At 30.3% G+C, this 27,029-nt stretch overlaps 1 protein-coding gene across 1 annotated transcript; it reads left to right on the top strand.

Annotated features, from left to right (window-relative positions):
* The first annotated feature begins 3,788 nt into the window (after positions 1-3,788).
* Positions 3,789-25,193, top strand: LOC107455641 (uncharacterized). The gene is made up of 5 exons (XM_016073280.4): positions 3,789-3,926; positions 14,552-14,663; positions 15,697-15,827; positions 21,727-21,865; positions 24,781-25,193. The coding sequence occupies exons 1-5, from the start codon at positions 3,902-3,904 to the stop codon at positions 24,995-24,997; spliced, it is 624 nt and encodes a 207-aa protein (XP_015928766.2). The 5' UTR covers positions 3,789-3,901; the 3' UTR covers positions 24,998-25,193.
* Positions 25,194-27,029: the final 1,836 nt, after the last annotated feature.

Raw genomic sequence — 27,029 nt, 5'->3', positions numbered from 1 at the left:
CGAAACTGTAAAGGTAAGATACACTGAAGAGCCAAAAAAACTGGTACAGGCATGAATATGCAAATAAAGGGGTATGGAGCCAATCAAAGTACAGCGCTGCGATCGGCAACGCGTATATAAGACAACGAGTGTCTAGCACAGTTCTTAGATCGGTTACTGCTGCGACAATGCCAGGTTATACAGATTTAAGTGAGTTTGAACGTGGTGTTATAGTCGGTGCACGGGAGATGAGACATAGCATCTCCGAGATAGCAATGAAATTTGGATTTTCACGTACGACCATTTCACGAGTATACCGTGTGTATCGGAAATCCACCAAAATCCCCAGACATGAACATTATTGAACATATTTGAGATGCCTTGCAACGTGATGTTCAGAAGATATCCCCACCACCTCTTACTCCCACTGGTTTATGGGCAGCCCTGCAGGATTCATGGTGTCAGTTATCTCCAGCACTACTTCACACATTGATCGAATCCATGCCACGTCGTGTTGCAGCACTTCTACGTGCTCGCGGGGGTCCTACACGATATTAGGCAGGTATACCAGTTTTTTTTTTTTTTTTTGCCTCTTCAGTGTATATTCTTTATTGTTAACTTTACGGTTAATTTGATGGAAGGATGCATCGGAAGTACCAGACTATTTGTAATTTGTAGAAATAATTTCGGCACTTATCAAACACGCATATTTGTCATATGTTTCTTGTACTTAAGAACATATTTTAATTTTAAGGTTTTGAAACCCTTCACAATTATGGTTAAAAAAACATAATTGTAAATGGTCACAATGAATACAAAACTATACTGTGTTTTAATTGGCATGGTTTCAAAAGCGTAAAACATAAATTTAACTGGGCTTTGGAGCTAGGTATTTAGTTTAGTAATAGGCATGGGAGCTGTGTTTTATCGAATGAACCGAAAATTAATTATATCATTGAAATGAGCTAAAGAAAGCTATAGACCAAGGACAAGTATGCGTTAAAATCTGTGTCTTTTGCGAGATACTTATTGCTTTCTTTACTGCGAATGTCGAACAGTTTCACTCTGATTTGACCATAGAATTCCTGATAAGATTAAGAGTGAATAATGCGAGTCAAAATGGTTTTAAACTTCAACGTCTAAAGTAAAAATAACCATTTGATAGATCGATATTATTTTATACCGTATCATAAGTACAATAAACTGAAAAGAAAACTGAGTTAAACTGTGTTTTACATTAAGAGGAAAAATCCATTAGCGTTTCAAGTTCTCAAAACTTATACAAATACAACTTCGTGTCTCTGAGTGCATTAGTTCGAAATGAAAGAAAATCGAATGGGAGTATTTAAGCTGTGGAGAATAAAAATAATATAAGTATTTTTATCGCTAGATATTGAAGTATTTAAATACATAAATTAAGATTTTATTTCATTCTTCTACAAATTTTAAAAAAAAATTATTTAAAAAATAAAGTGAAAAAAAAAGAGATTCTATTTAATTTTAAGTTCTCTGCATATTTATTTTATTATAAACCTTGGCATTTAAACAGCAATTGATTACTTTAAGTACTTGTTATTTTTAAAATGAAAAATATAATATAATAAATTGTTTCACGTATAAAATTTTGCATCGTTTCAAAACAGTTATTTTAGAATTATTGAAATGCTACACAAAGAAAATAGTTTTCAATACAAATAATTTTCAGTTCAGTAAAATTCTGGTTTCCAAAATTATAGTTCTTATTATAGTTACGTACAGTGAAAAAGAAATTAAAATGAAAAATTTTGCCGAATAAATGGTTTTTATGCCATGCTCTAAGTTATCATTGTAGGATTCGCGTGGTAATTTTATTTATTTACATTTATTGCATTTTATCGATTATTAAACACCATATTTTATGGTTAATTTCACCGCCATCTTTACCAAAGCGTTTCGGTAAAAATTATCGTGCTATTTGATATTCTCATAGAGCCAGAAACATGGTCAATTTTTTCCGTATTTTGGTAGTTTTGATCATACTTTTTTTCTCAAAGTACAAATTCGAATTTAAACTGTCCAAAAACGCAAAACATAAATTTTTTTAAAGCTTAATTGAAAGCTAATGTGCTATGCATCCTTTAAAAACAGTGGTAAAAAAAAAGTTTCAAAGAAAAAAACATCGCGTTTATTAAATTAGGAAAAATCAATTTCAAATTGTGATGTCGCATAAAATTGATAAATATATATATTCCATTACATATATATTCAGTATATATTCCATTATATCATATGTCATAAACAGTAACATATTTTGTTAGTTTTCTAAATTTTTAAAACGTTACGTTTAAACAAAAAGTGTAAGCTTAAATGTGAAGTAATTCAGAAATAATATATGTTCCTTTAAATATTCATTTGTAAAGAAATGTCTTGAAGCGTCCAGATTAATTTGATTAATTTCACTTCAAAGGTCAAAAGCTAATTTAATTTAAATTTAATTATAATTTAATTATAATGATTAAACTAAACCAATTAAAAAATCTTTAAGAACAGCTATGAATTTTTAACATAGGTAAAAAGACGTATAGAGATTCTAAAAGGAGTAAAAATATTTTTTTTCTTCTTTCTTCCATATTGCAATTTCATTTGTTCAGCTATTTGCTTAAGATTATTATTTAATTAAAAAGAGCTATGTCCTTCTTCAATAAAATTGCTGTATATTCGAAATATAAAACAAGATGTGCCATGCGCTAAAAAAATAATAAAAAAAGACGAATCACCCTGAATAGCTTTTGATTTAATGATCGGATTTTCACGTGCTCAAACTAAATCTTAATGGTTCGGGTGGGAGGGGGGAGGGGGTGATTTCAAATATTCCAACTAATTACGCACAGAAGATATTTAAGATACAAAATCAGATAAGTAAACTTATATTCGCCAATTGCCTTCTTCAGATTCTCATAACAGACTGCTTAAAACAGCTGAATTGACAAAAATCCAATTTTGTTCTCAGTGTACCTCCTTATTCGAGTTGAATTTTACTGATTGTCAAAGTTAGTTACAAAGAAAAAAAAGGAAAAAAAACAGGAAAAAAAAGGAAAAAAAACAACAAAAAGAAAAAAGAAAGAAAAAAACAGGAAAAAAAAAAGAAAAACTATCAGCTGTCCCCTTTTCCCCTCCCATGACTAAAGTAAGTCCTACGAATATTATTAGAACATTATTTTGATGTAAATATTTAATAATCAATTTATTCAAATTTTCAATGATTAATTTATTTAAGTTGCTTAATTTATAAAAAGCCACTATCACTTTACAAGCAAATAAACGGATATTATCAATGTAATTTAATATTTACAAATAATTATGTTTTTAGCTTATTAATATTAACACATTGTATTTCAGGGTCATGAAGTCAAGATACATTAAAAATTTTGAATCCAGTTGAGCTTTCAAGTCTATTTTATAAGAAAATTACATTTTTATTTGTATTAAATCTTAGATATATTGCGCTAATTTATGATAAACTTATAATTAAAAATTAAACCAGCAATATCTAAATATTGACATTAGTTAAGCTAAGCGAAGAAAGCAGAGATTACTGAAAGATAATACTTTTAGATAATTTATGCATAATTGTAAATATATTTTGATTGTTATTGATTTTGAACCTTATATTTGATTATAAACCTTGAGTACTTCATTTTCGTTTTTGGTGTTTTTTGATAATAAGTAATATAAAATGGGTTTCACTAAAAAAATTATTGAAGGAAACATTAGATAAAAGAATTAGCCACAGCTGTTCACTGAAAGAAAATTCCTTTTCTTATCTGAGGATTGATTAGAATTCAAAAACTAATTCAAAGTAAGGAGCAATTGCTTTTCATTTTACAAAACAAATTGAAATTAATTCCAGGTATTTTTCTTCTCATAATTAGTTTTATTCAATATGGAAAAACTTGTTTTGCTTTCCGGTAAGTTATCAAAATAATTTCAGTTTATTAAATTTCAATGCGGTTTTTTTATTGCTATAAATATAATTTAAAAAATGTTTTTTTCTTTTATCTTACATAACTTTGACAATAGCATCACTATATAAAAGAATTAATTTCTTCTGAATTCAAATGCACATTGAGTATTGAATCTTAACTGTAAATAGTTGAATTTTATTTAAAAAATGTTGTATAGATTAATGTTCTTCTAATTCAAAGAGAAAAATTAACTAATGCACTTCTGAATTCAATGATTCTAATAAATGAATACTCATTCCCTTTGTCAAGTAAAATTATTTTCTCTACATTTCTTACAAATTAAGTTCGGAAAAAACTTTTGCCATTATTTTACCTTACAATGATTTATCATTAAAAAAAGCTCAAAGAGGGGTATCTGAATCAATATATATCAAAGCCTTCTTAGTTTAAAATGCACATTGCCGTGAAAAAATAAGCACGACAAGTTTCCTAAATTAAAAAAAATTAAAAACTAACTATTTCTTCATTCTCTTCTCTTCTTAACAAACAAAATTGTTGATAAAATTTTCAGTGACCAAGCATGCAAATTAAAATTCCCTTTAGTTCTCGACTTTCTACTACTAGCTTGCATTAAAATTGTGAATCATTAAATGGTTGCTGAAATATTTTGATTTTATAAAATAGACGTTTTGATTAAACTGCTAGTAAATTTTTAACTTTTAATGCTAAAAAAAGAGACTTTCGCAGTAATTGGTGCAGTTACTAGCCAAAGCATGGATTTTTTTTCTTCTTGGTGAAGTTTTCACAGTGTCAAACCTACGAATTTCTTTTATAATTTCCAAGTGGGGGTTGCAAGCTGTTCATAATTCATCCTCTTCTGTTGCACGTTCTTTTTCATTCACTAAAAGTAGCATTCTATTTTTTGAAGTTTATTATGGTGCAAACATCTGAATGAAAAACTATTTTATTTTACCATAACTCAAATTTAACGATAAAATCTATTATACAATATCAATTTATCTCCCATTGACTCGAATAAAATCAACAAACTTCTCACACTAATCACCAGCACACATATTTTATTGTAGCTCTAACTTAACTTCCCGACAAATTCAAACTTTCTCCAAACACATTTAACTATTTATTTTTTAATGATATCCAAGCCAATTCATGGAAATTGAAGACAGACAACAGTTCAAGAAGAAAGATAATTTTAAAAACAATCTGGAATTATCGTTACATTTCTTGCTGCATACATAAAATACTTTTAAAAGCAATCTGGAATTATCGTTACATTTCTTACTCTTAAAAACAATCTGGAATTATCGTTACATTTCTTGCTACATACATAAAATACTTTTAAAAGCAATCTGGAATTATCGTTACATTTCTTACTGCATACATGAAGTCCTTTTAAAAAAAATCTGGAATTATCGTTACATTTCTTGCTGCATACATAAAATACTTTTAAAAGCAATCTGGAATTATTGTTACATTTCTTACTTTTAAAAACAATCTGGAATTATCGTTACATTTCTTGTTGCATACATAAAATACTTTTAAAAGCAATCTGGAATTATCGTTACATTTCTTACTGCATACATGAAGTACTTTTAAAATCAATCTGGAATTATCGTTACATTTCTTGCTGCATACATAAAATACTTTTAAAAACAATCTGGAATTATTGTTACATTTCTTGCTGCATACATAAAATACTTTTAAAAACAATCTGTAATTATCGTTACATTTCTTATTCTTAAAAACAATCTGGAATTATCGTTACATTTCTTGCTGCATACATAAAATACTTTTAAAAGCAATCTGGAATTATCGTTACATTTCTTACTTTTAAAAACAATCTGGAATTATCGTTACATTTCTTGCTGCATACATAAAATACTTTTAAAAGCAATCTGGAATTATCGTTACATTTCTTACTGCATACCTGAAGTACTTTTAAAAACAATCTGGAATTATCGTTACATTTCTTGCTGCATACATAAAATACTTTTAAAAACAATCTGGAATTATTGTTACATTTCTCGCTGCATACATAAAATACTTTTAAAAACAATCTGTAATTATCGTTACATTTCTTGCTGCATACATAAAATACTTTTGAAAACAATCTGTAATTATCGTTACATTTCTTGCCTCTATCTGCCTGATTTTTATCTCATTATTGGTAAATTTAACAAGTCGATATCAATTTGCAGCGAATATTTTTTATACGACATTTAATAGGAAGTGTTCTTTACGCTTGCAAGAAAGAAATTATAAATAATGTTATAGATGCACCATATATATATATATACAGTCAAACCCCGCTATAGTGAACCTTCAAGGGACCGAAATTTTGGTTCACTATAACCGGGAGTTCACTATATCTGTTATGCGGGCAATTTCACTAATGGTTTCCAAACTCCTCCCTTTTATTACACATTATTCAAATAAATAACTGAAAAATATTATGCAGTCGCAAAGAATGTGTTTTTTTTCATTTCTTCGTCTTGCGTACAAAAAAAAATTAGTAATCTTTAGCTGATGAGCAATCCTCAACATCAGATATGGAAACACTTCCCGAATCTCAGATAATTTTTCCTGAATTTCCGTTATTCCGCTTTTTAAACCTGCAATTCGAGCACATAAAAGTAGTCTCATAAAATCGCTTTGCAAATTCATCGACATTTGTCCAGATACTGGAAGATAGCGGCTTCTTCGTTTGGTGAACCACTTCAGTAATGCTTCTTCAACATCCTTGTGATCTGCTTTTCTCCACTTTTTTCTGCCATCTAAATTTTTTTCATGAGAAAAAATTAAATGCCCATTTTTCCATATGTTACAAACTGCAGATTTGGATAGTTTATATTCCCTGCAAATATCAGCTTGATTGCATCCATTTTCAATTTTTCTGATTATGCTCATTTTACCATCAATGGAGAGTTTTACGTTTACTGCTCACCATAGTTAAATTTGAGACACTTGTTTGCAGGCTTTTTTTAACTGAGCTGAGAGCAAAAAGGAGATGAAATGAAGGTCTTATCAACACAGATTAGCATCCAACCCTTTGACCAATAATGAATAATTACTCAATCCCTCTGACAGAAAATACATATTCATCCCACTGACACCTTACAGGTGCATCATTTGCCTGGGTTGGGAACATCTGTTTGGTTTGTTTAGGGATGGGAAAGTGAAATAAAAGAAGCAAACAATAAAAAATGCTTATCGCTACATTCCTCTATATAGCTGGTTCTAAAAATGAGTATATGTATTTATTTTGAAGTAGAAATTTCAAAATTATTGCAAAACATTTTTAAAAAAAATCAGTTGATCACTGAAAAAAGTTCATTATATCCAACTTCCTCACTTTTTTGGTTCACTATATCCACATAAAATAACATTATACATGTATAGCAAGGCACGGGACCGAACATTTTGTTCACTATATCCGGGAGTTCACTATAAACCGTGTTCACTATAGCGGGGTTTGACTGTATATATATATGTGGGAGATAGTGCAGCATAGGAGTAAATGATGACGATAATTTAATAAACATAACAATTTAATAGAAATAAAAAGGATGGAAGGATATAACAGTAAACGTTATTGACATGACTCGTGAGAGCTGCCTTCGCGCAGTGGTCTCCGGAATGCATGTGACTAAGAATTAGATTGTTCTATGGTATAAAGTAAGAGTTAATTATAAATTCGGGAGTTTCCCTGCGGGACTTCCCCTTCTGGTCTGGCTGGCGCCTCTCAATGTCAAGAGGATGATGCAACTTCCTTTAATATTACAAGATGGTAGATGACGCAATGTTCGCAGTTGTTACACTATGGTATTGAAACCTATATCAATCGGCGATCCTGACATCAAAATGTCCTCATTTTCATCAGAATAGCTACCAGACACAGTTACCTGAAAAAAAGAAAAAGAACGAGAAAGCAAAGTATAAAAATATAAAAAGCAATTTTTTAATTAACTGGCCACGGTTTCATGTGGTCAGCTGAAGATGAAGTATTGTTCGGTCCATCGTGATTCCCGATTTTTTGCACATCATATCTATCATTCTTCTTCACTTTTGTGATTTGGTATGGACCGAAGAACTTGGGTCTTAATTTGAGTCCAGATCCAAACTGAGTTCTCTGGATTGCAACTAAGTCTCCTATTTGATATTCGTTGGCTTTCTTCCTTCTTTTATTGTATTGCCTGTGGTTCTCTTCTTGGATCTTCAAAATATTCTTTTTGGCTTCTTCTCGAATGTTCTCTCTATCTTGGATAAATGATTCCATGTGTTCTTTCTCCAGCATTTGTAGAATTTGTAAGTCCTCTTTTGTTTTCATTTTCACTCCGGTCAAAAGCTGGAAAGGTGTCATCTGAGTGCTCCGAGAAACTGTAGAATTAATGGTACGCTGTACTGTTGGAACAAATTTGTACCACTTAGTAGGATCTCTTATCGATAGTTTTGCCAGTATCGGTATGAGGATCTTATGCATTATTTCCACTTGTCCATTACCACGAGGAATGCCTGTTGTTATTTTCACATGTTCGATACCTTCATCTTGGCAATAAGTCTCAAAATCTGTTGAAGTAAACGCAGTACCTCGGTCAGTAATTATTCGTGAAGGATTCCCAAAAGTCATCTGTTGAGCTTTTAACTTATCTATTGCCTCTTGACTTGTTGTAGATTTGGTTGGGTAGAACCAAACAAACTTGGTAAAAGCATCTACCACGGTGAGAATATGTTTATATTTCTTATTAGTTGAAGGCATGGGACCAATGAAATCGATATGGTAAGTATCTAAGGGAATATTATTTTTAGGAATCGGGTTCAAAAACCCTTCTCGTTTTCCTGCCTTCCTATTTACTAATATACACTCTACACAATTATTTACAACATTTTCAACACATTTTTTCATATCTGGAAAATAATAGTTTTGTTTAAGTACATCAAGAGTTTTAGTTATACCGAAATGACCATTAGCATGTGTAGATTTGATAATGTCAGTTTGCATTTGTTGTGGAACCACTAGTAAATAATTATCATTCTCAAGTTTATATAAAACATTATTTTTTACCACAAAATCATCAACTGATTTATTTTCCAAAAGTTGTTTAATAGAGTTAATGTATTCATCATTTATCTGGTTAGTAACAATTTTAGAGGTTAATTCGTCACAAGTAATATGCATAATAGGATATCTACTTAAACAATCAACATGTTTCATTTGTTTACCTGGGCGATGTACAATGTCATAATCAAAATCTTCCAAAAATAATGCCCACCTAGCAATTTTAGGAGTTAATTGTTTTTTACTCATAGTCTTTTGGAAAGCTGAACAGTCTGTTACTAGTTTAAATTTATTTCCCACCAAATAATTTCGAAATTTTTTCAAAGCCTCAATTATAGCCAACACTTCAAGTTCATAACTTGAATAATTTTCCTCTTGAGGAGTCGTTTTTTTACTCATATAGTGTATTGGGTGTAATTTGTTATCATCAGATTGCTGAAAAAGAATAGCACCATACCCAAATTTACTTGCATCGGTATGCAATTCAAGCTTTGCTCCTTGTTTAAAAATGTGTAGTACTGGATTTTCAGAAAGTTTTTGTTTTAAAGTTTGAAATGCTGCTTGTTGTTCTGGGCCAAAATAAAATACACTGTCATCCCGAAGTAAATCACTTAATGGTTTAGCAATTAAAGCATAGTTGAGAATAAATTTCCTAAAATATCCGGTTAAACCAAGAAAACTCTGCACCTGTTTAGTAGACTTAGGTACAGGAAAATTTTGGACAGCTAATGTTTTTTCGGAAGATGGTTTAATGGTACCGTTCTCAATAATATAACCCACAAAGTCAATTTTAGACATCAAAAATTGGCATTTCTTTAAGTTAAGTTCTAGTCCATATTCGGATGCAGTTTGTAATACTCGTGTTAACCTGTTCAGTGCGTCAATTTCACTTTCTGCTGGTATAAAAATATCATCCATGAAGATGACAACAACACCTTCTCTAAGAAGATCGCGGAACACATAATTGATGTACCTCTGGAATGTACTAGGGCTATTACACAACCCAAATGGCACTTTATTAAACTCATACTGCCCATCAGGTGTCACAAATGAGGTGTACTTTTTACTGTCCTCTTCCACGTCTATATGGAAAAACCCATTTCGAAGATCAATTTTGCAACAAATTTTAGAACCCTGTAATTGGTCTAACACATCTTCAATTAGAGGTAAGGGGTATCTATCTTTAATTGTTTTTGAATTTAATTTCCGGTAATCAATGCATAATCTTAGGCTATTGTCTTTCTTTTTGCAAAGAACTATTGGGGAGCAATAATCAGAGCAACTCTCTCTAATTATGTCTGTTTTTAACCATTCTGATATCTGATCATTTACCTTTTGTTTCTCAGAAAAAGATAAACGTCTAGCTCTTTGACATACTGGGATTTCATCTTTTAAAATAATTTTCATTGTTAACTTAGTGTCTTTAATTTTGTTTGGTTTGTAATTATTAATCAACGCTGACAGTTCATTTCTAATACAAGGATCATTAACATGTGATAAATCAAGTTCATCATTTCTATACACATTGTTGATATTAAATAAAAAACATTCACAAGAGCAGGAGTCATTAATATTGAAACAAGAACATTTATAAAAATCTTCACTCTTAGAAGTTACGATTTGAGTATTTACACTTGAAGAAAGCTGACCTAGTTTTATTAATTGCTCGTAAATCGTTGAATTTATTATTGCATCTACTTTAAGATCATCCGAAACAGCGGCGCTGACCTTCAACCCTGACTCATTGGGATGTAGAGACATATGGATCTGTATAAGTTTCGCTTTCCGTTCATCCCCAAAACATGACGTCAGCATTATATTAGATTGAGGAAAATCTTTTATTTTTATTTTATTTGAATTAATCACCGATATTTGAGCTCCTGAATCAATTATGGCATTCACTGGGTTATTCTTATTCAAATAAATCTGAGCATACTTCAACTCGTGTTTAAAATTATTTTCTCCAGATGGTTTGCAGGAATTAACACTAAAGCTTTGATTTCTTAAGTTATCACTGGGAGGGGTATTTTTTCTTTCTGATTTATCGCTTCTGGATTCGTATGTTTTTTTCGATCTCTTTTCGCAATCACGTGCAAAATGGCTGACTTCTCCGCAGATGTAGCATTGTTTTCTCTGCTCTATTTTGTTTATTTATTGGTTGAAAAAAACGATCCGGCTGGTTTTTTCTGAAATATTTTTTCTCGCTTCGAAAAAAAGTGTTCTGCCCATATTTATGGGTATTGGAAACTTCTCTGTGAGGCATATTTTTAGACGTAGTGTAAATGTCTAATTCTCGAGCTAACTCGACAGTATTAAACCAATTTTCTCCCTGACGGATTAAAATATGACTGGCCATCTCTTTATTTAATGTCTCAATTATTTTATCGGATATTATTAAGTTGCATAATGATTTAAATGTTTCAACTTTACGTAATTTGCAATAATACTCGAAATGTGAATTTAAGCGAGTAGCAAATTGAATATATGTTTCTTCTTTAAATTTTGAGGCATTTTTAAAGTTATTCAGACATTCTTGGGGAGTTAGTTGAAAATCGCTCAATATTAAAGCTTTTAATTTTTCATAGTTTTTTAAATCATCATCTTCAATGTATAACAAGATGCTGTTTGCTTTTTCACCTAGCATATTAATTAAGATTTCGGCTTTAAGCTCCTCATTTACGTTTTTCGAAGTAAAAGCTCTTTCCAACGATGAAAAAAATTGATTAAAGTTTTCAGGTTTCGATGGAACTGGAAGAGATAGAGTTTTAATGCTATGAATTAGATTCTCAATGTTTGTTTCAGGTGTATCATTTATTGTTTTGGGAGGGTCGATTTCGAATGCTTTGTTTTTAGCCTCTATTAAAAGCATTTCTTTCTCGAGTCTTTTTAATTTTAGTTTTTCTAACTCAATCTGAATTTCGCTTTGTTTAAGTTCCCTGTCAGCTATTTGTACTCTTTCTTCTACGGCGTTAGCTATCAAATTTTTGACAAATTCAGAATCATTCTTAAATATTTCGGAACACTCAATTTTTTCTTTTAATTTAACGATATTATCGCTGCTGTCTGCGATGCCTCCTATTTCCTCTAATACTTTTACTAGGTCTTCTTTCTTTGAATTTTTATACATTTTTAAAATTGAAAATTTCCTACCTTGATTGAAGAGACTCTCAGTGTCCAATGGTAATCCAATGTTTCTCGATTCGTTGATTCAACCAGATTCGTATCCCTTTTCGTATCCAAGGATTTCACACTGCACTTCCACGGAAAAGTTGACTGCCTTGCTGATTAGCACAGGATATTCCAATAATTTCAGAAAGTTTCTGGATCAATTCTGCCCTTCTCGACAGAAGTTTCTGGATCAATTCTGTCCTTCGCGACAGAAGTTTCTGGATCAATTCTGTCCTTCGAGACAGATCCAGTTATTGCTGATTTAGGAAAGTTCAGATGTCTCTGCTGCTGCTTTTCTCCAGTCGCTGATTTTTTGCTGCACTTCTCCCCTCTCGATCAGTATGACTCCAGAAAATTCGTGGATTCCAGCTGCTTTTGCTGCACTTTGATAAATCGCTCCTCCACAAGCGTAGAATTTCGGTGAACAGTTCGGTGATTCCCCTACTCGGGATTTAAAATAGGAACAAAATCTGGATCTCCTTCTCGAGCGCAGAATTTTGCTTTCCTTTTTTTTTCGGTGAACGTCCCCTTCTCGGGATTTCTAAAGTTACTTGGCTGAAAAATATCCCCTTCTCGGGATTTCGAAGTAGTTGGTTAAAATCCCCTTCGCGGGATTTTAAAATTCGGAAATAGTTACAGCTCGATGTTCAAATTCCGGACGAAAGCCCCCATTATTTGTGGGAGATAGTGCAGCATAGGAGTAAATGATGACGATAATTTAATAAACATAACAATTTAATAGAAATAAAAAGGATGGAAGGATATAACAGTAAACGTTATTGACATGACTCGTGAGAGCTGCCTTCGCGCAGTGGTCTCCGGAATGCATGTGACTAAGAATTAGATTGTTCTATGGTATAAAGTAAGAGTTAATTATAAATTCGGGAGTTTCCCTGCGGGACTTCCCCTTCTGGTCTGGCTGGCGCCTCTCAATGTCAAGAGGATGATGCAACTTCCTTTAATATTACAAGATGGTAGATGACGCAATGTTCGCAGTTGTTACACTATGGTATTGAAACCTATATATATATATATATATATATATATATATATATATATATATATATATATATATATATATATATATATATATATATATATATATATATATATATAATGTGAGGAAGATGAAAGAAAACCTCCATAATATTTACTCAAACCATTAATAATGTTATTGTATATTGCCACCATTTCATTTTAAAAATTTCATAATATTACTTAACGGTTCCAACAATAATTTTGCAATGCAAAGCTTTTATACTTGTATATATTAGACAAAAAAGAGTAAACTAAAGTTGGCTTTTTTATTACTGATTAGGAAATGAAATTATAATAATAAAAGAAATAGATTGTCTGTTCGCCGCTCTTATTTTTCTAAAAACCGTTTGTACTGGTGTCCTGAAATTTGGATAGATGATTAAAGGCGAATGCTTCTGATCTTGAAAATTTCTAAAAAATTTCAGCTAGTCCGATCTTGAGAGATGTTTAAAAAAATTCATAATTTTAATTTCAAGCATTGTAATGAATTAAACTGAGGATGTTGTACTTTCAATTACTTTACAGCTAATATTGGTGGTTCTTGCTAGCTTACAACTCTGTTTAATCTAGAAACATAGATAATAGCACGTTCTTCTTTATTCCTTTATTTTTAATTGAGTTTGCTAGGCTCCTGCACCCCAGAGCCCAAAGGTTAAGGAAACTGAGATGGGCGCAGTAGGCCTATGGGCTGTCGCGCTGCTGAGTTTAGTTTTAGTTTGCTAGGTAAGCTCAGGCGAAATGAGGTTAGGTGACGTCACCTAATACGCAGTTTGAAACCTACCCAAAATCACGTGGTTATTTCCTTTACAATTACACTTTCGAAATATGTTTCCGAAAGCTTTAATATTGTTCAATCAATGGTAATTTTAACAGCGTGCAATCAAAGTTAATTGAAATAAAAGGCTTTAAGTTCTTTACGAAAGTGTAAGTTACATCAGGGAAATTCTTTGATTGTCGTGAATCAAGACTATCAATTGTTGGCCGTTATCTCATACCTAATAGCATAATGTTTGCTGCCGAATATTGCTGAGCATAATTATTCTTTATTTTTGAGTTGAACTTTTGAAAATAATTATTTCTTTATTTAATAAAATCACCAGAGAAAGCCACAAAAAAAAGTAAAAAATTTATTTTAATTGATTTAATTTTGTGGGGACATGGATTTCCGCTTTGTGTAGTGTTGGTTAATATTGATTTACTGATTCTTTAGTTTATTTTTTAATCGTGTAGAAGGAACTGATATTCTGCTGTTAATTATTATAACATAATTATTAACAGCATTATTAACATAATTATGTAATAATATCTGTTAAAAAATTTCTTCTTTTTTTTTTTCAATCTTTAGTTCTTTTTGGTCTGGCCTCTTGCAATTCTCAGTGTTTCTTAGAGAAGAAAGATAAATGTGAAAGTAAGGCCTGGGAAGAATTACTGGAAGCTGATTTGTATGATTATTGCAGGTAATTTCATACCTAGAAAAAAAAGTATCTTATTATTGGGGATAATTTAATAATTCATATTTAAAATGTCTTAAATTTATCTATTATAAGCCTTTCAAATACGATTAATAATGTACGATACAGTTAATACGATAAAAATGCGATTATCTGATTAAAATCTATAAAAATACAACTAGCAAAATATCCTGTATTAATTCAAGAACTTTAATTGGAAATTTCCGGGTTAAATGAAAGTAACATCATTGTGATTACAATTTATTAATTAGCTACAGGAAATATTTTCAAATTTTCCGATTTAACTGCTCAAATGTGTAAATGTAAATTTTTTTTGTTGTAATTTTACAATTTATAAAAAAAAATTACATTTTAAAAAGTTATAAAAAGTTAATTTTTTTTTTTAATTTCGGTGATTACTAAAATAGACAAATCTATTTAAAATTTACATCAGTTTTGAACTGTAAGACAAACAAGATGTTTCCAAACGTCTCTAACGATTTTAGATTGTTAGCACCAATTTCTTAATTTGTAGTAGAATTGCTCTTTTTTTAAAAATTAAATGTAATTTTAAAAATTAAGATGAAACAAACGGCATATAAAATTGGAGAAATATATTTGACATTAATATTTTTTGGCCATAAAATTTTTTTTTTTATTGGGTAAGATAAAAATATGTTGGCAGCACTTTGATGAGGAAAGATGAAAGATTTCGGTAAGAACGGGAATTATTTCGGTACGAAGGAGGAAGACGGTTCGAACGCGAATGAAATCTTTAATGTTTTCTCATGGTAAATGGATGGTTGTTGATATCTTTCATCGATGAAAAAAGTCCTTCATTAAATTTCCACAGATGAAATATGATTGAAGCCTTACTAAAAGGTTGAACAATAAATTCTATTTTCAACTGTTGTACTTTGATTTTAAGAACCCGTAGATTACTTTCGGGCATATATATATCCTATCTAGTATTTGTTTATTTGTTTGAAAATTATTTGCTTTGAAACATTGCTTTTAATTCTTAATGCTTACTTTAAAGCACTAAACCTAAAATTATAAAGTGCATCAAAACAGCAGCCACTGATTGTCGCATGGGATTTCAAAAAGAAAGTGAAAAACTATTGTCAGCCATAACGGAAGTGTGCACAGAAGGATCAAAGCTAAACAAAGGTAATAACATAACTATATATATTACAAACTTTAATAACATCTACGATATTACTTCTTCAAAATATATATTATTTTGCTATTTGATTGGTCAAAACATCCACTAGTTATTTCTACGTAGTAAAAAAATGTGTATCTTAAGAACAAAAATAGTGGCAATAGCTTTGCACAAGTGAAGTGAAGCACAATAGATAACTCTAGATTCTTCATTACAATGGAAGACGATTTTTTTACATGGCCACAATTTTTCGTACTCATTCGTATTTTTCGTATTCAGAAGTAGCTGATCCATTCTTGGTATTCATTTGTACTGAAATTTATAATTAAAGTAAATTAAGATACACATAAGTTATTTTGCATCTTAACTTAATGTAATTGTAAAGTAAAAGTATTTTTGTTTATATCTGTTAAAGTTTATGTAAGTAAAGTTATTTTTATAATACGATATAAAGAATCATCAATTCAAGGTCCATATGTACTCTAACTCTTGAAATAAAATTAGCTAGTTAATCAAACGTAGGAGTAGCAGGGAGGGAATAATAAGACAAATTTGAACTAGACTTAACAAAATCGGTGCGAACAATAATAGAAATTAGGCATTGTAAAATAGTTGAATACAGTTTACTGGGATTTAAGCATTGAAATATAATGATCCTTATTATAAAACTTAAAACCTGTATACATATTTTAACAGCAAACTTTCGCTTCAATAGACATTATATAACAATATGAAAGGAAACAGCAAAAACTTTCGTCAACTGGTTAGGATTGTAAATTTGTTTTCGAAGGCGAAAATAATTCAAGTATAGTGTGAATGTTCTTAAGAGAAGTGTAATCTTTTTTCCCCTTATGGAGTTTAGATTTAAATTAAGCCTTTTAAATTGTATATGAAAGATCAATTGTGTTAAATTGAAATAAAGTGTTTCTTTGCAAACTTTTTGCTGTTGTTCAACATAATATTCGAAGAGATATTACATCCCAGATTTAAAAGTGTAATTAATACTTCTAAATTTTGCTGTATAATTCTGCGTCCCTTTAAGTAATAAAATTTATTTGTTTTAAATTATGGGCTACTAGGCACCTTTAGCTGTCAGCTTAGTCGCCCTTATTGACTTGTCGCTTCACGATTCTTCCTTGTATGGTACTTTGGAAGTCCTACGTTTCAATAATTAATGAAAGCAAACAACGAGTATAATAATACTAGCTTCTTAACTTTAGTTCAAAATATCTATAGGGAAAAGTTAAGGAAATTATCTGAAAGCTCCGTTTCAGAAGTTCTCATGATAAAGTTGCATTCAAACAAAAATTAGAAATAATGAATCTTAACAAGATTCTTTTGTGATGCTGGATGTCATAAAATACAAGGATTAATGAAGGTAATATGAGTGTTAAAGCTTATTTGATTTGATCTATTTGTTAACGTGAAGCTAAAGATTAAAGTTACAGCACCAGAAGCTAAAAGTTGTAGTAAATTTTTACTTTATATATTATCCTTGAGTTGAAGTAAAAGTACATGAAGTATATTAATTGATGGATTTATAGTTATCGCTGACAATTTTTGACTTACAATACATAACATGTCCTCCTTTTTTAAAAAAAATAAAAGTTAAAGAAAGTTACACACAATTTAAGCTTAGGTTAAATCAAAAATTGAAATTAAATTTACAAAATTTAATTACGTTATTTTTTATTTTTTTTATATATATAGTTTCATGCATTTTTTTTTGTTTTCTATTATTACAATGCTCAACAATATATGACGTCTTATGATGAGCAAAATAATTTATGATTGTAATACCCCCTTTTTTTTTTTTTTTTTAAATTTCTATTTTAAATTTATTGTTGTACTAGCCGCCTAAGGCGGCCAGCTGTCCGCCACGCTGAAGGTTTTCACAAATAAAGTTTTTTAAAACATAGCAGGAAATCTGAAGATTAGTGGACAATTAAAGTGTTCCTGTCCTGCAATTTTGTCTTCATATCCAGTTCTGCTGCAGATGTGTTATAGCTCTTGAGGATGTTTGAAATTATATAGCTACAACGCTTAAGAAGAAAAAAAACTAAAATGCTAAATACATGAAAAGAACACGAAAACGAATAAATTTTTTATGGTATCAATTTCTATTTCTATATAATTTTTTATGGTATCAAATTCTATTTCTATATCTGTTACGTCAAGCACTCAGGTATTATAATTTGATCTAGTTGTGTATAATTATATTGTATAATTTTGATCTAGTTGCGCTTTCTACGTTATTTTGTTAACATCGTTTGGTTTGTTATTTAACATCGTTTGGTTTGTTATTTCTAAGTTAACTCTCAAAAAATTGGCTGGCATCAGCATTTTTATTCTTTAAGTTGTTTATTTTTTCTTTTGGAATTCGTTCCTTTTTAGCAAAATGTTTTTCAACCTAATCGAATTCTTTGCCGACTGTTCTCTGTATATATAAAGAAAATAAAGTAAATATTTTTAAAGTGTTGTGAAAAGAATTTTTAGTTGTACAAAGTACTACAATATCGCTACAAAAATTATCGTCTTCGCTTATGAAAAAAAATAGAGCGTGGAAAGAAGAAGAAAAACTTATTATAACAATTATGAACAGCGACAAATATATCAAAGCGAAGCGTTCTATTTACGTATCGAATATGTTGCCACATTTTTAATACAAAAGTTAAACTTTTCTCCACTTTAATAAAAGTAAACTAATGCGAACTTTGCAATTAAATTATTAATTCCTTCGTATATTATTGGTTTAAGTTGTCGAAAATTAATATTTCAATTGTAAGGTTCGCATTAGCATGCATTTATAAGAGTGGGGAAAAGTATATGCATTTTTTAATAGTTTTTTGAATATGGCTCTTTGAAGACGAAAAAGCAGACGAAAAGCATAGACTTACAAAATGACTGATAACTAAATAACTAATCCAAATTTTTGAAAAAGAAAAAAAATACTTCTTCATTATGTCAAAACACAATTATGTGCCGAGTTTCGTGCCTGGGCGAGGCTTCTGGGGCGATATATTGTGATTACAGACACACACACACACAGCCACTTTTATTATTATGTACAGATTACTTTTCTTTGTCGCCTGGACAGGATTTTCCTCTTGACGACGAATAACCTGTTATTCTTTGTATTTATGTGTTTTTGTTCTCAATAAAGTTATATTTGTTTGTTAAAAAAAAAAAAAAAATTGTCAATTGGACAGTAAAGTTTACCATATTATTCCTTTTTAGTTTTTTAAATGAAAGGGGAGAATAAAGTCCGATAAAGCAAAGGTTTATTTACAATACTATGACTGCGCCTTTGTTCGAAAGTTGGTAGCTCGGCTTGTACAGGAGATTGGTACGGGAAAAATTTCAGGAACAGCATCATAAAGATCTTCCACAGTTCTTTCTAACTGAGTTCCTGTATCACTTATGAATAGGGGTATAAATATACTGAACTGTTTCTTACATAAACTTCTCCCTTTTTCGATTGGATAATATATGTTCTAAATGGATCTTTATTTTTTTTCCTGTAATCCATGGCTCTCTTGGTTTTAATTTGAACCAAACCTGTTGATCCAACTTCAGTTCAGGTGAAGGTTCGCGTCCACCGTCGGCATATTCTTTGTGATCTTGTTGTCTTTTTAACAGTTGTGCTTTCTCTTCTTTGATGTCAAAGTTGGATTGAAAATTTTGAGGCAGAGATGGAATAAAGAATCACAGTCGCCACCCCATTAAGAATTCTGTTCCTGTTAGTGATTTTAGACTTTGTATTGGTGTAATTCTATAGCTCAATAAGGCGTAGCAGGTCTTTATCCTTCTCAAGTGCTTTCTTCATTGAATTTTTGAAGGTTTGAACCGCTCGTTCAACTTGACTATTAGATCAGGGCCAATATGGTGAAGAGTTACTGTGGAAAATATTCTAACCATACAAAAAAATTTTTATTAATTTCCATTAATTAAAAACTTTCTGACTTTAACTTTAAAAAACTAACTCTGAACTTCTAAAAATTAACTTCTAACTCTGAACTTTAAAAAAATTAACTGATGGCCGCCATCAGTCACAAGCTGCTCTGGTTTGCAAGCAGTAGTTGCTCTGTTCATGGGCTGTACTGCAATATATTTTGAGAAGTAATCAATTATTTACAAATACAGTGTTCTTATAATGGTTAAAAAATCATCGCCGACTTTCTACCAGAGGTAAATTCCTCTGTAGCAAAGATTCTTGAGCATTTGCTCTCTGATGATTCTGGTATATTAAGCATCATTCTACAAAAATTTCTATGTCTGTGTTCATTCTAGGTCACAGGTTTTGGTTTTACATGCAACAATATTTCCGTGACCAGTGTCTAATTTTTTTCAAAACATCCATTTTGTCAGATTCTGTATTAATTGAGCGACTTCCACAACATGAAAGTCTATCTTCTGTTCCAGTTACCTCATGTCGACAATGCCCAAATGGTCTTGCTACTAGGTTCACTTTCCACTTTTTATTAGGCCAATCATTGTTAGCAAGCTAGCTAAGTTCATGTAATGCTTCACCTGTTTCAGTGGCAAATGAAAGCTCATTCCATTTGAATCTAGCTGCAATAGTTATCACTGTCTCTGAAGTAAGTAGTGATGAATCGCCTAGATTGTCATTAAAAATATCTGAAAATGTAGCTCGTGACAAAGTATCAGCTCCTCTGAGCTGATTACGAGGGGTATATTACAGAGTGACTGTATGCGCATACGCACTGCTCATGCGCAGAAGTATTCGGTGAAGTCGTGGTGGTATTTCGTCGTTTAATTTTTTACTGAATCCAAGAAGGAGTTTGGGATTAGTTTGTACATTGACATGTCTGCCATAAGTAAAATAAGTGAACTTTTCTAATCCAAACATGATAGCTAGAAGCTCTTTTTCTATTTGAGCATAACTTGATTCTGTACAAAACAGTGCAGAAGAAGCATATGCAACAGGTTTGTTTTCTTCGGTTGATACAGCACCTAATCCTTCTTGACTATCATCTACTGACAGGATAATAGGTTTTGTTGAGTCAAAGAAGCTGTTGCAAGGAGCTTTGATTAGAGCACACTTAATTTCTTTTCAAAATCTTGCTGCATGCTCGAATCCTATAAGAAAGCATTACTTTTTTCAGAAATTGTGTAAGAGTGCGAGTTAAGTCAGATAAGTGACAATAAATGAATTTACATGATAAGTCACCATTCTCAAGATTCGCTATAGGCAGAGATGCCAGCTTGCTCCGGACAACAAATAAATATTTTAAAGTGATAGTTAATCAATTGTGGTTCTTGGTTTAATAAATTCAATTTAGTAGATTTTTATCCACCACTATTTCTAAATAGTTCATAGATTTATATAATTCTCCACTTTAGTGTAGTACTCTAATGCTAAACCTTTTAAAAAGCAAAAAAAAAAATAGTTAAATATTAGCAAACTTTAATATGTAGTTATTTACCGTTATTTTAATTATTTTGGCTTGTCCGGAACAGTTGGCATCTCTGTATAAGTCTTCCTTGTTTTCTGGAGTTGGAAAATCTTGAATATGTTTTATTTTCATAGAATCAGCTTTTATTCCAGGTTTCATTCAGCTTGTATTTCAACTTGTATCTCAGTTTAAATATGAGGAAAAAATATTGAAATTATTTTTACTTTAATAATTTCAGTAAAAAATACTGGAATTATTTTTATATCAAATGAAAGATTGACAAAAAGATTATTTTTGAAATCAAATCAATATAATTGCTTTTGATTTAAAAGACGATGGTTCATAAAACCGATTAAGCACGGTAATGCTGCACATTTTTTTCCCTTTAAGAAAATAAAACTACTTTAATAGTTCTTAATTACATACAATATGTAAAGAAAAACATGTTTAACGACTTTTTTTAATTTCTATTATATTTACCTTTCAGACTTAAAAAAACACGAAAAATGTTTGGAAAAAGCGGTAAGTGAGTCCACTCATTGCTTAAAACCTATCACAGAAATAATGGAGAAGAAAGGAGATCTAACCCCTGATGAAATTGTAGAAGTTCAAAGAATAGGATGTTTGTGAGTAATATGCTTGAAAAGTAATATGCTCGAATTTAAAGGGTTTCATTGACTAAAAAAGGATAAAAAACAATTAATTCCTAGAACATAGCACACTTGTATTAGTCTTTAAATAATGTCAGAAGGCACAATTACGACAGCAAGTATATTATGTGTAAGTGATAAATGCATGCTCTTCCAACTAAATAATAATAATTTCTTAAATTCTTCTTCCTAAAAGTAAGATAAATAATTGCTATTTTTAGCTATCCTATTGTTATAAATTTAACGCTATTTCTGAAAAACAAGTTTGTTTTATGAAATTTAGAAATGTATAAAATACATAAATTTTTAGGCTAAGAATTTCACAAATGAATAATTTGGGAAAGCTTTAAACGTACATTTTAGTTATTTTAGACATAAAAGTACCCCTACGAAATTTTATTTGTCGTTAATGTGAGCAGAAATATATTGACTAGGTAACTAGTTGCATGGAAATAATAGAAAAGGTACCTTTTTTTATCCTTGAAGTAATAATAATACCAAAGATTTTATATTTGCAGACTAAAACAGAGTGAAATCGAAATTAAATTACGTATCAATTTTTAATTTGTCAGTTTTAAAGAAGCATGCGCATGTTTGAGAGCCTGAATAATAAATAAACTTTAATATGTTCACAGAAAAATAGTTTTTAATTTGTCTAATATTTTTTTTAATTTTCAAATATTGCAATTAGAGCAATAATTATAGAAAAAAATAAGGTTTTTTTCTGGAGAAATAATAAATCCCAAAATATTGTTTGGAAAAAAAACATTGTTGTGCTATTATATATGATATTTGAAAACTCTCCAACTCTTTTTTGTATGTTACCCCCTTTTTGAAGGGGTTGATTTTAAGGGTTTGAGGGGTTTAAATGGGGCTTATTTGAGAGAAAGTTCTTTCTAAACAGGCAAGCGAGGCATTTTTTTCAACGCATTTCTTTACTCTAAAGGTATTTCAGTACATATTTTTACTCTAAATTGACAGAGACTGATTTCGAGATGATCTGACAAAAAGTTTAGAAGTTATCTTGGAAATATAGGCCAATTGTTTGGTCAGGAGAACGGTTCTAAGTTTGATCCCCTTAATGTTTATTTTAGTTTTTGAGTATTTCGTCATATATAGAGAACTTTTTAAGCAAATTGAATACAATTATATAATTTATTTTTTCCAAGGATAATTGCACGCACAATAATATTTGTAAAATTTAGGAGCGTTTCAATCTTGCTTCGTTAAAAAATATAGTAAATGTTTAATAAAATAGGTTAAAAAAGAGGTTAAAAAATATATATCTTTTATAAGTAAACTAAGGAAATGTTTTCGTTTCTAACCATTTTTTACCAAGGTATTTTATTTGAAATAATTTCTTTTGACGAAGAATCTCATCAAAGTTTTTTTTTTCTAAAAGTAAATATTATTTTGGAGTCTGAAAGAAAGTATTTGAAAACAGTCTTTATATTTCAGTTTTTTCCTTCAATTTTATAAAAAGTAATATTTTTAAAAAGCAAAATTTTATTGCGCCCTCTGATTTTACAGATATTGGAGCATTTTTATAAATTAAACACATACTTATAATAATAAGTTGGTATTGTTCATAGTTGATTACGGTTAGCATCGTAATGACTTTGTTGATAATCATAAAAATGGTTAATAGCCATGTTATTACTATAAATACTATTGATGTTTATGATAGCGACTAATAAGAACAATGTTATTACTATTATGACAACTTGAAAGATAGCTGTGAATTTTATTAAGAAATAATAACATTGCAAATATCTGTGAACGTTACTAATTACTATGTTTATAACTGTGGGAAAAAAGCCGTGTTGCTAACTAAAACACCTTTTGTTGTATAAGTAAAACAATATTTTCGCAAATTAATTTTGTTAATTGTTACGAAATAAGGCAAAACGTGTGAAGACAGAGATAAAATGTCTAGATAAATTAATATATATTTATACTTCATTTTCTTAAAAAAATGTGCACTTTCCTTTTACTTTTGTCGAATCCATTCAATCTGGTATATTTTTTGAAAATCAAATGTATAATAGCTCACTTTGCCAAACATTTACATCAATCTTTCAAAATAAAAGAGGTTATAGCTCCACAATTTCATGACTAATGGCATGTTTATGGCAATATGGTCAACGCACATACTGCCTTTACATGCGATGCACGCTGGTGCCCACTGATCTGAAGCTGCGTAGACTAGCCACCACAGGGATCAAACCCTAGTCTTTCTCAATAATAATTCAGTGCCTTAGCCACATTCATTTCCCTAGAGTTTCGGTAAAATTTACCGAGCTTTATGGTGTTTCCATGGAACCAGAAAGATGTTAAAGTTTACCACATTCTGGTAGCTTAGACCATACCTTTTTTTCCTCTGCGTATTTTATATACATAACTCCCCTCAGTTTCCTCCACTATTTAAACAGGTTTTGACGCTTTGCTTAACCTCTTCTTTGATATTGATTTGTCAGATTTTGAAGACATTTGAATTTTTTCTTCGCCTAAATATAGTTTATAATAAAGTTTATAATAGTTTATAATAGATAGTAGTTTTTTACAGTTAATAATAGTTTATAATAGTTTATAATGAAGTGTATACTTGTTGATTTTCTTTATTCGTAAATGTTCTTAAATAATATATTCCTTTCGGTTAATACTAAAAATCCTGCTAAGCAAAATATGTAACTTAAATTTAAATGATAAATAGTTTATATGCAAATAATGCAAAGGGAAGAAAAACTAGTTCCTTCTACTTTATTTCAGTAAAATTGAAAGAACTAGTCATGTAGCTCAATAGTTCAGAATTTAAGAAAAAAAAAATTTTATGTCATTTTTTAAAAACATGCACTGTTTCATTACTCATTTTTCTTTTTTCTTTCCTTTAGAAACATAGATAAAATTAAAGAATGCATGTTTGAGAGTGTAAAATCATTGTGCGGTTCAGAGGCAGACACTTTCCAAAGAACAATTTATGAGCCTGAAGCTGATGTTCAGAAAAAAGTGTGTTCAGAAGTCATGAAAGTTCAATTAGAGAAAAGAGCCAATGGAAATACCGAAGTCAGACTCCTATCATCTTTCCTCGCTCCTTTCACGATGATGTAGAGCATGCATTTCAGTATAAGCCAAGGATTAGAAATCGATTTCAAAGATGTATGCAACCTTGATACAATATTCATAGAAAAAAATTTATGTTTGAAGCTGAAATCTAAAAAAAAACTTGGAATACTTTGCTTTATTGATATTACTGCATGTATGAAAATAATTTATGTGTACAGTAAAAAACGATTTGAAAGAAAAATGGCTTGAATTATTTTACATAATTTGCAATTTTTCTTCTATATGTTAGAAATGTGCTTTGTTTTGTCTTGTTATTAATTGTGTATTATTTTTGCTTTTCGACTTTATCATTAGTGATAATATGAAATTTTCTTGAAGGAATGCCACTTAGTTGAAGCAGTTACACGGTGAAAAAATTCTGGTAAAATTGCTGTACAGTTTGGTAATGACATTTCTGGTGAAAAGAAGCATGCTGGTTATGAAACTAAAATATACGGGTATTTATTCATTCATTTGGTAATTTTACCGCTCATATGGCAACAGTTTACCGAAATTATGGTTTTCAAAATTATATTTGTTATTCCGCACATTTAGTAAAAAAAAAAGAAACTATAAGGTAGACTTAAATAAATAAATGGTTTTCACGCCATGCTCAAAGATATCATTATCGAAATTTACCCCATTTGCAAAATTTTATCACATATTACACCAAGTCTGCATGTGTAATAATAAATGACTAAATATAAATAAGTAAATATAAATAAATTTAAATAAATCAATATAAGTAAATAAACATAAATAGATACTTCTTAGGTTGAGGTGGGATTGCGTATGAAAATCGAAGCGTAGAGGTACTTAACCTCCACACTTCCATTTTTGGATGCTGGGATAGCCCTGGTACGTAACAGCTGAGGATATGGTTCCCAGTAGAAGATCGACGTTAAGTATCACTAGCAGTGGTTAGTGAGCGGGTGAGAGACCTCTTTGGAGATTGAAAAAGGACCAAGGGTGCGCGGTATACGTCCTCTTTAAACTGATCTACCATAAAGTGCTCGACATCACGCTTAGGTCATCGGGCAACCAAAGCAAAGAGCCATCTCCTGTGCAAAGGATCAAAATTGCGATGGCATGTGTACGGATCAACCTCTGGGATGTTTCTTAGACGATTGTACAGCTCTAGTGCGACGCAAATAAAATACTACTACTACTGCGTAACAGTTATGCTGCTGATTTAGTTTAGACTAGTCTAGACATTTGTACATTTACAAAAACAATTTTTTTGTATAGTTTCAAAGGTACGTAGGCGTTAAATCATAGCTTACATAGAAATAAAAACAGCTAACCGATGAAAAATAAACAAGTGTTTACTAAATGAAAAAGGTATTATCAAATCGAGCATTTTAGCGTTGTCTCAGATCATACCAGTACTCCTTTATTTGCCAATTTTTTGAATAAATTTACCAAATTTTACCCCATTTACCACATCATAGTAATAAAACCATAGATTTGTTAATTTTACCAAAAGTCATTGCAAAAGCGCTCAGTTAAAAATTACAGTGCTTTTTGGTGTTCCCATAGAGCCAGAACCACAATTGATTTTAATTTATTCAGGTAGTTTTGACTATAATTTTTTGTCAATGTACTAATGATCACTGTTCTGCATTGAACACATGTTCATTATCTTGACATAACATGCATTTTAAATAGTTGTATGTGAATTGATTATTAAGTCTGCAATTACCAAATTTTAACACGTTTACAAACTTTTATCACATTTTACAAAACCATATTTTATTTTTAATTTTACCAAAGCACTTCAGTAAAAATTACCGAGAATTGTGGTGTTTTCATCGAGTTAGAAGCAAGATAAATTTTTCCATATTCAAGAAGTTTTGATAGTACTTTTTCTCAGTCTTTGATTTATTATTTTGAAAATTATTTCTCGTTAATGTTATCAATAGCTTACGCAGGCTTCAATTTTTTATTCGCTATCTGGTGTCGAATATTTGGACCATAGACTTAGCAGAGAAAGATTTTCGAAACTTTTAATTTCATTTAAGAAAATAAATAATATTTT

Source organism: Parasteatoda tepidariorum, chromosome 7 (genome assembly GCF_982258835.1).
Source record: "Parasteatoda tepidariorum strain Cologne lab strain chromosome 7, Ptep-v5.0, whole genome shotgun sequence".
Taxonomy (NCBI): Eukaryota; Metazoa; Arthropoda; class Arachnida; order Araneae; family Theridiidae; genus Parasteatoda; species Parasteatoda tepidariorum.
The sequence above is the reverse complement of the archived record's forward strand: the minus strand, read 5'-3'. Positions and strand labels throughout refer to the sequence as shown.

Bases quoted from the DNA above. Each gene is read 5' to 3' on its own strand.
- LOC107455641 (XM_016073280.4), top strand. From the start codon at position 3,902: ATGGAAAAACTTGTTTTGCTTTCCG. The intron at 14,664-15,696 runs GTAATTTCATAC...CTTACTTTAAAG, and splicing joins GATTTGTATGATTATTGCAG to CACTAAACCTAAAATTATAA. The intron at 21,866-24,780 runs GTGAGTAATATG...TCTTTCCTTTAG, and splicing joins GTTCAAAGAATAGGATGTTT to AAACATAGATAAAATTAAAG.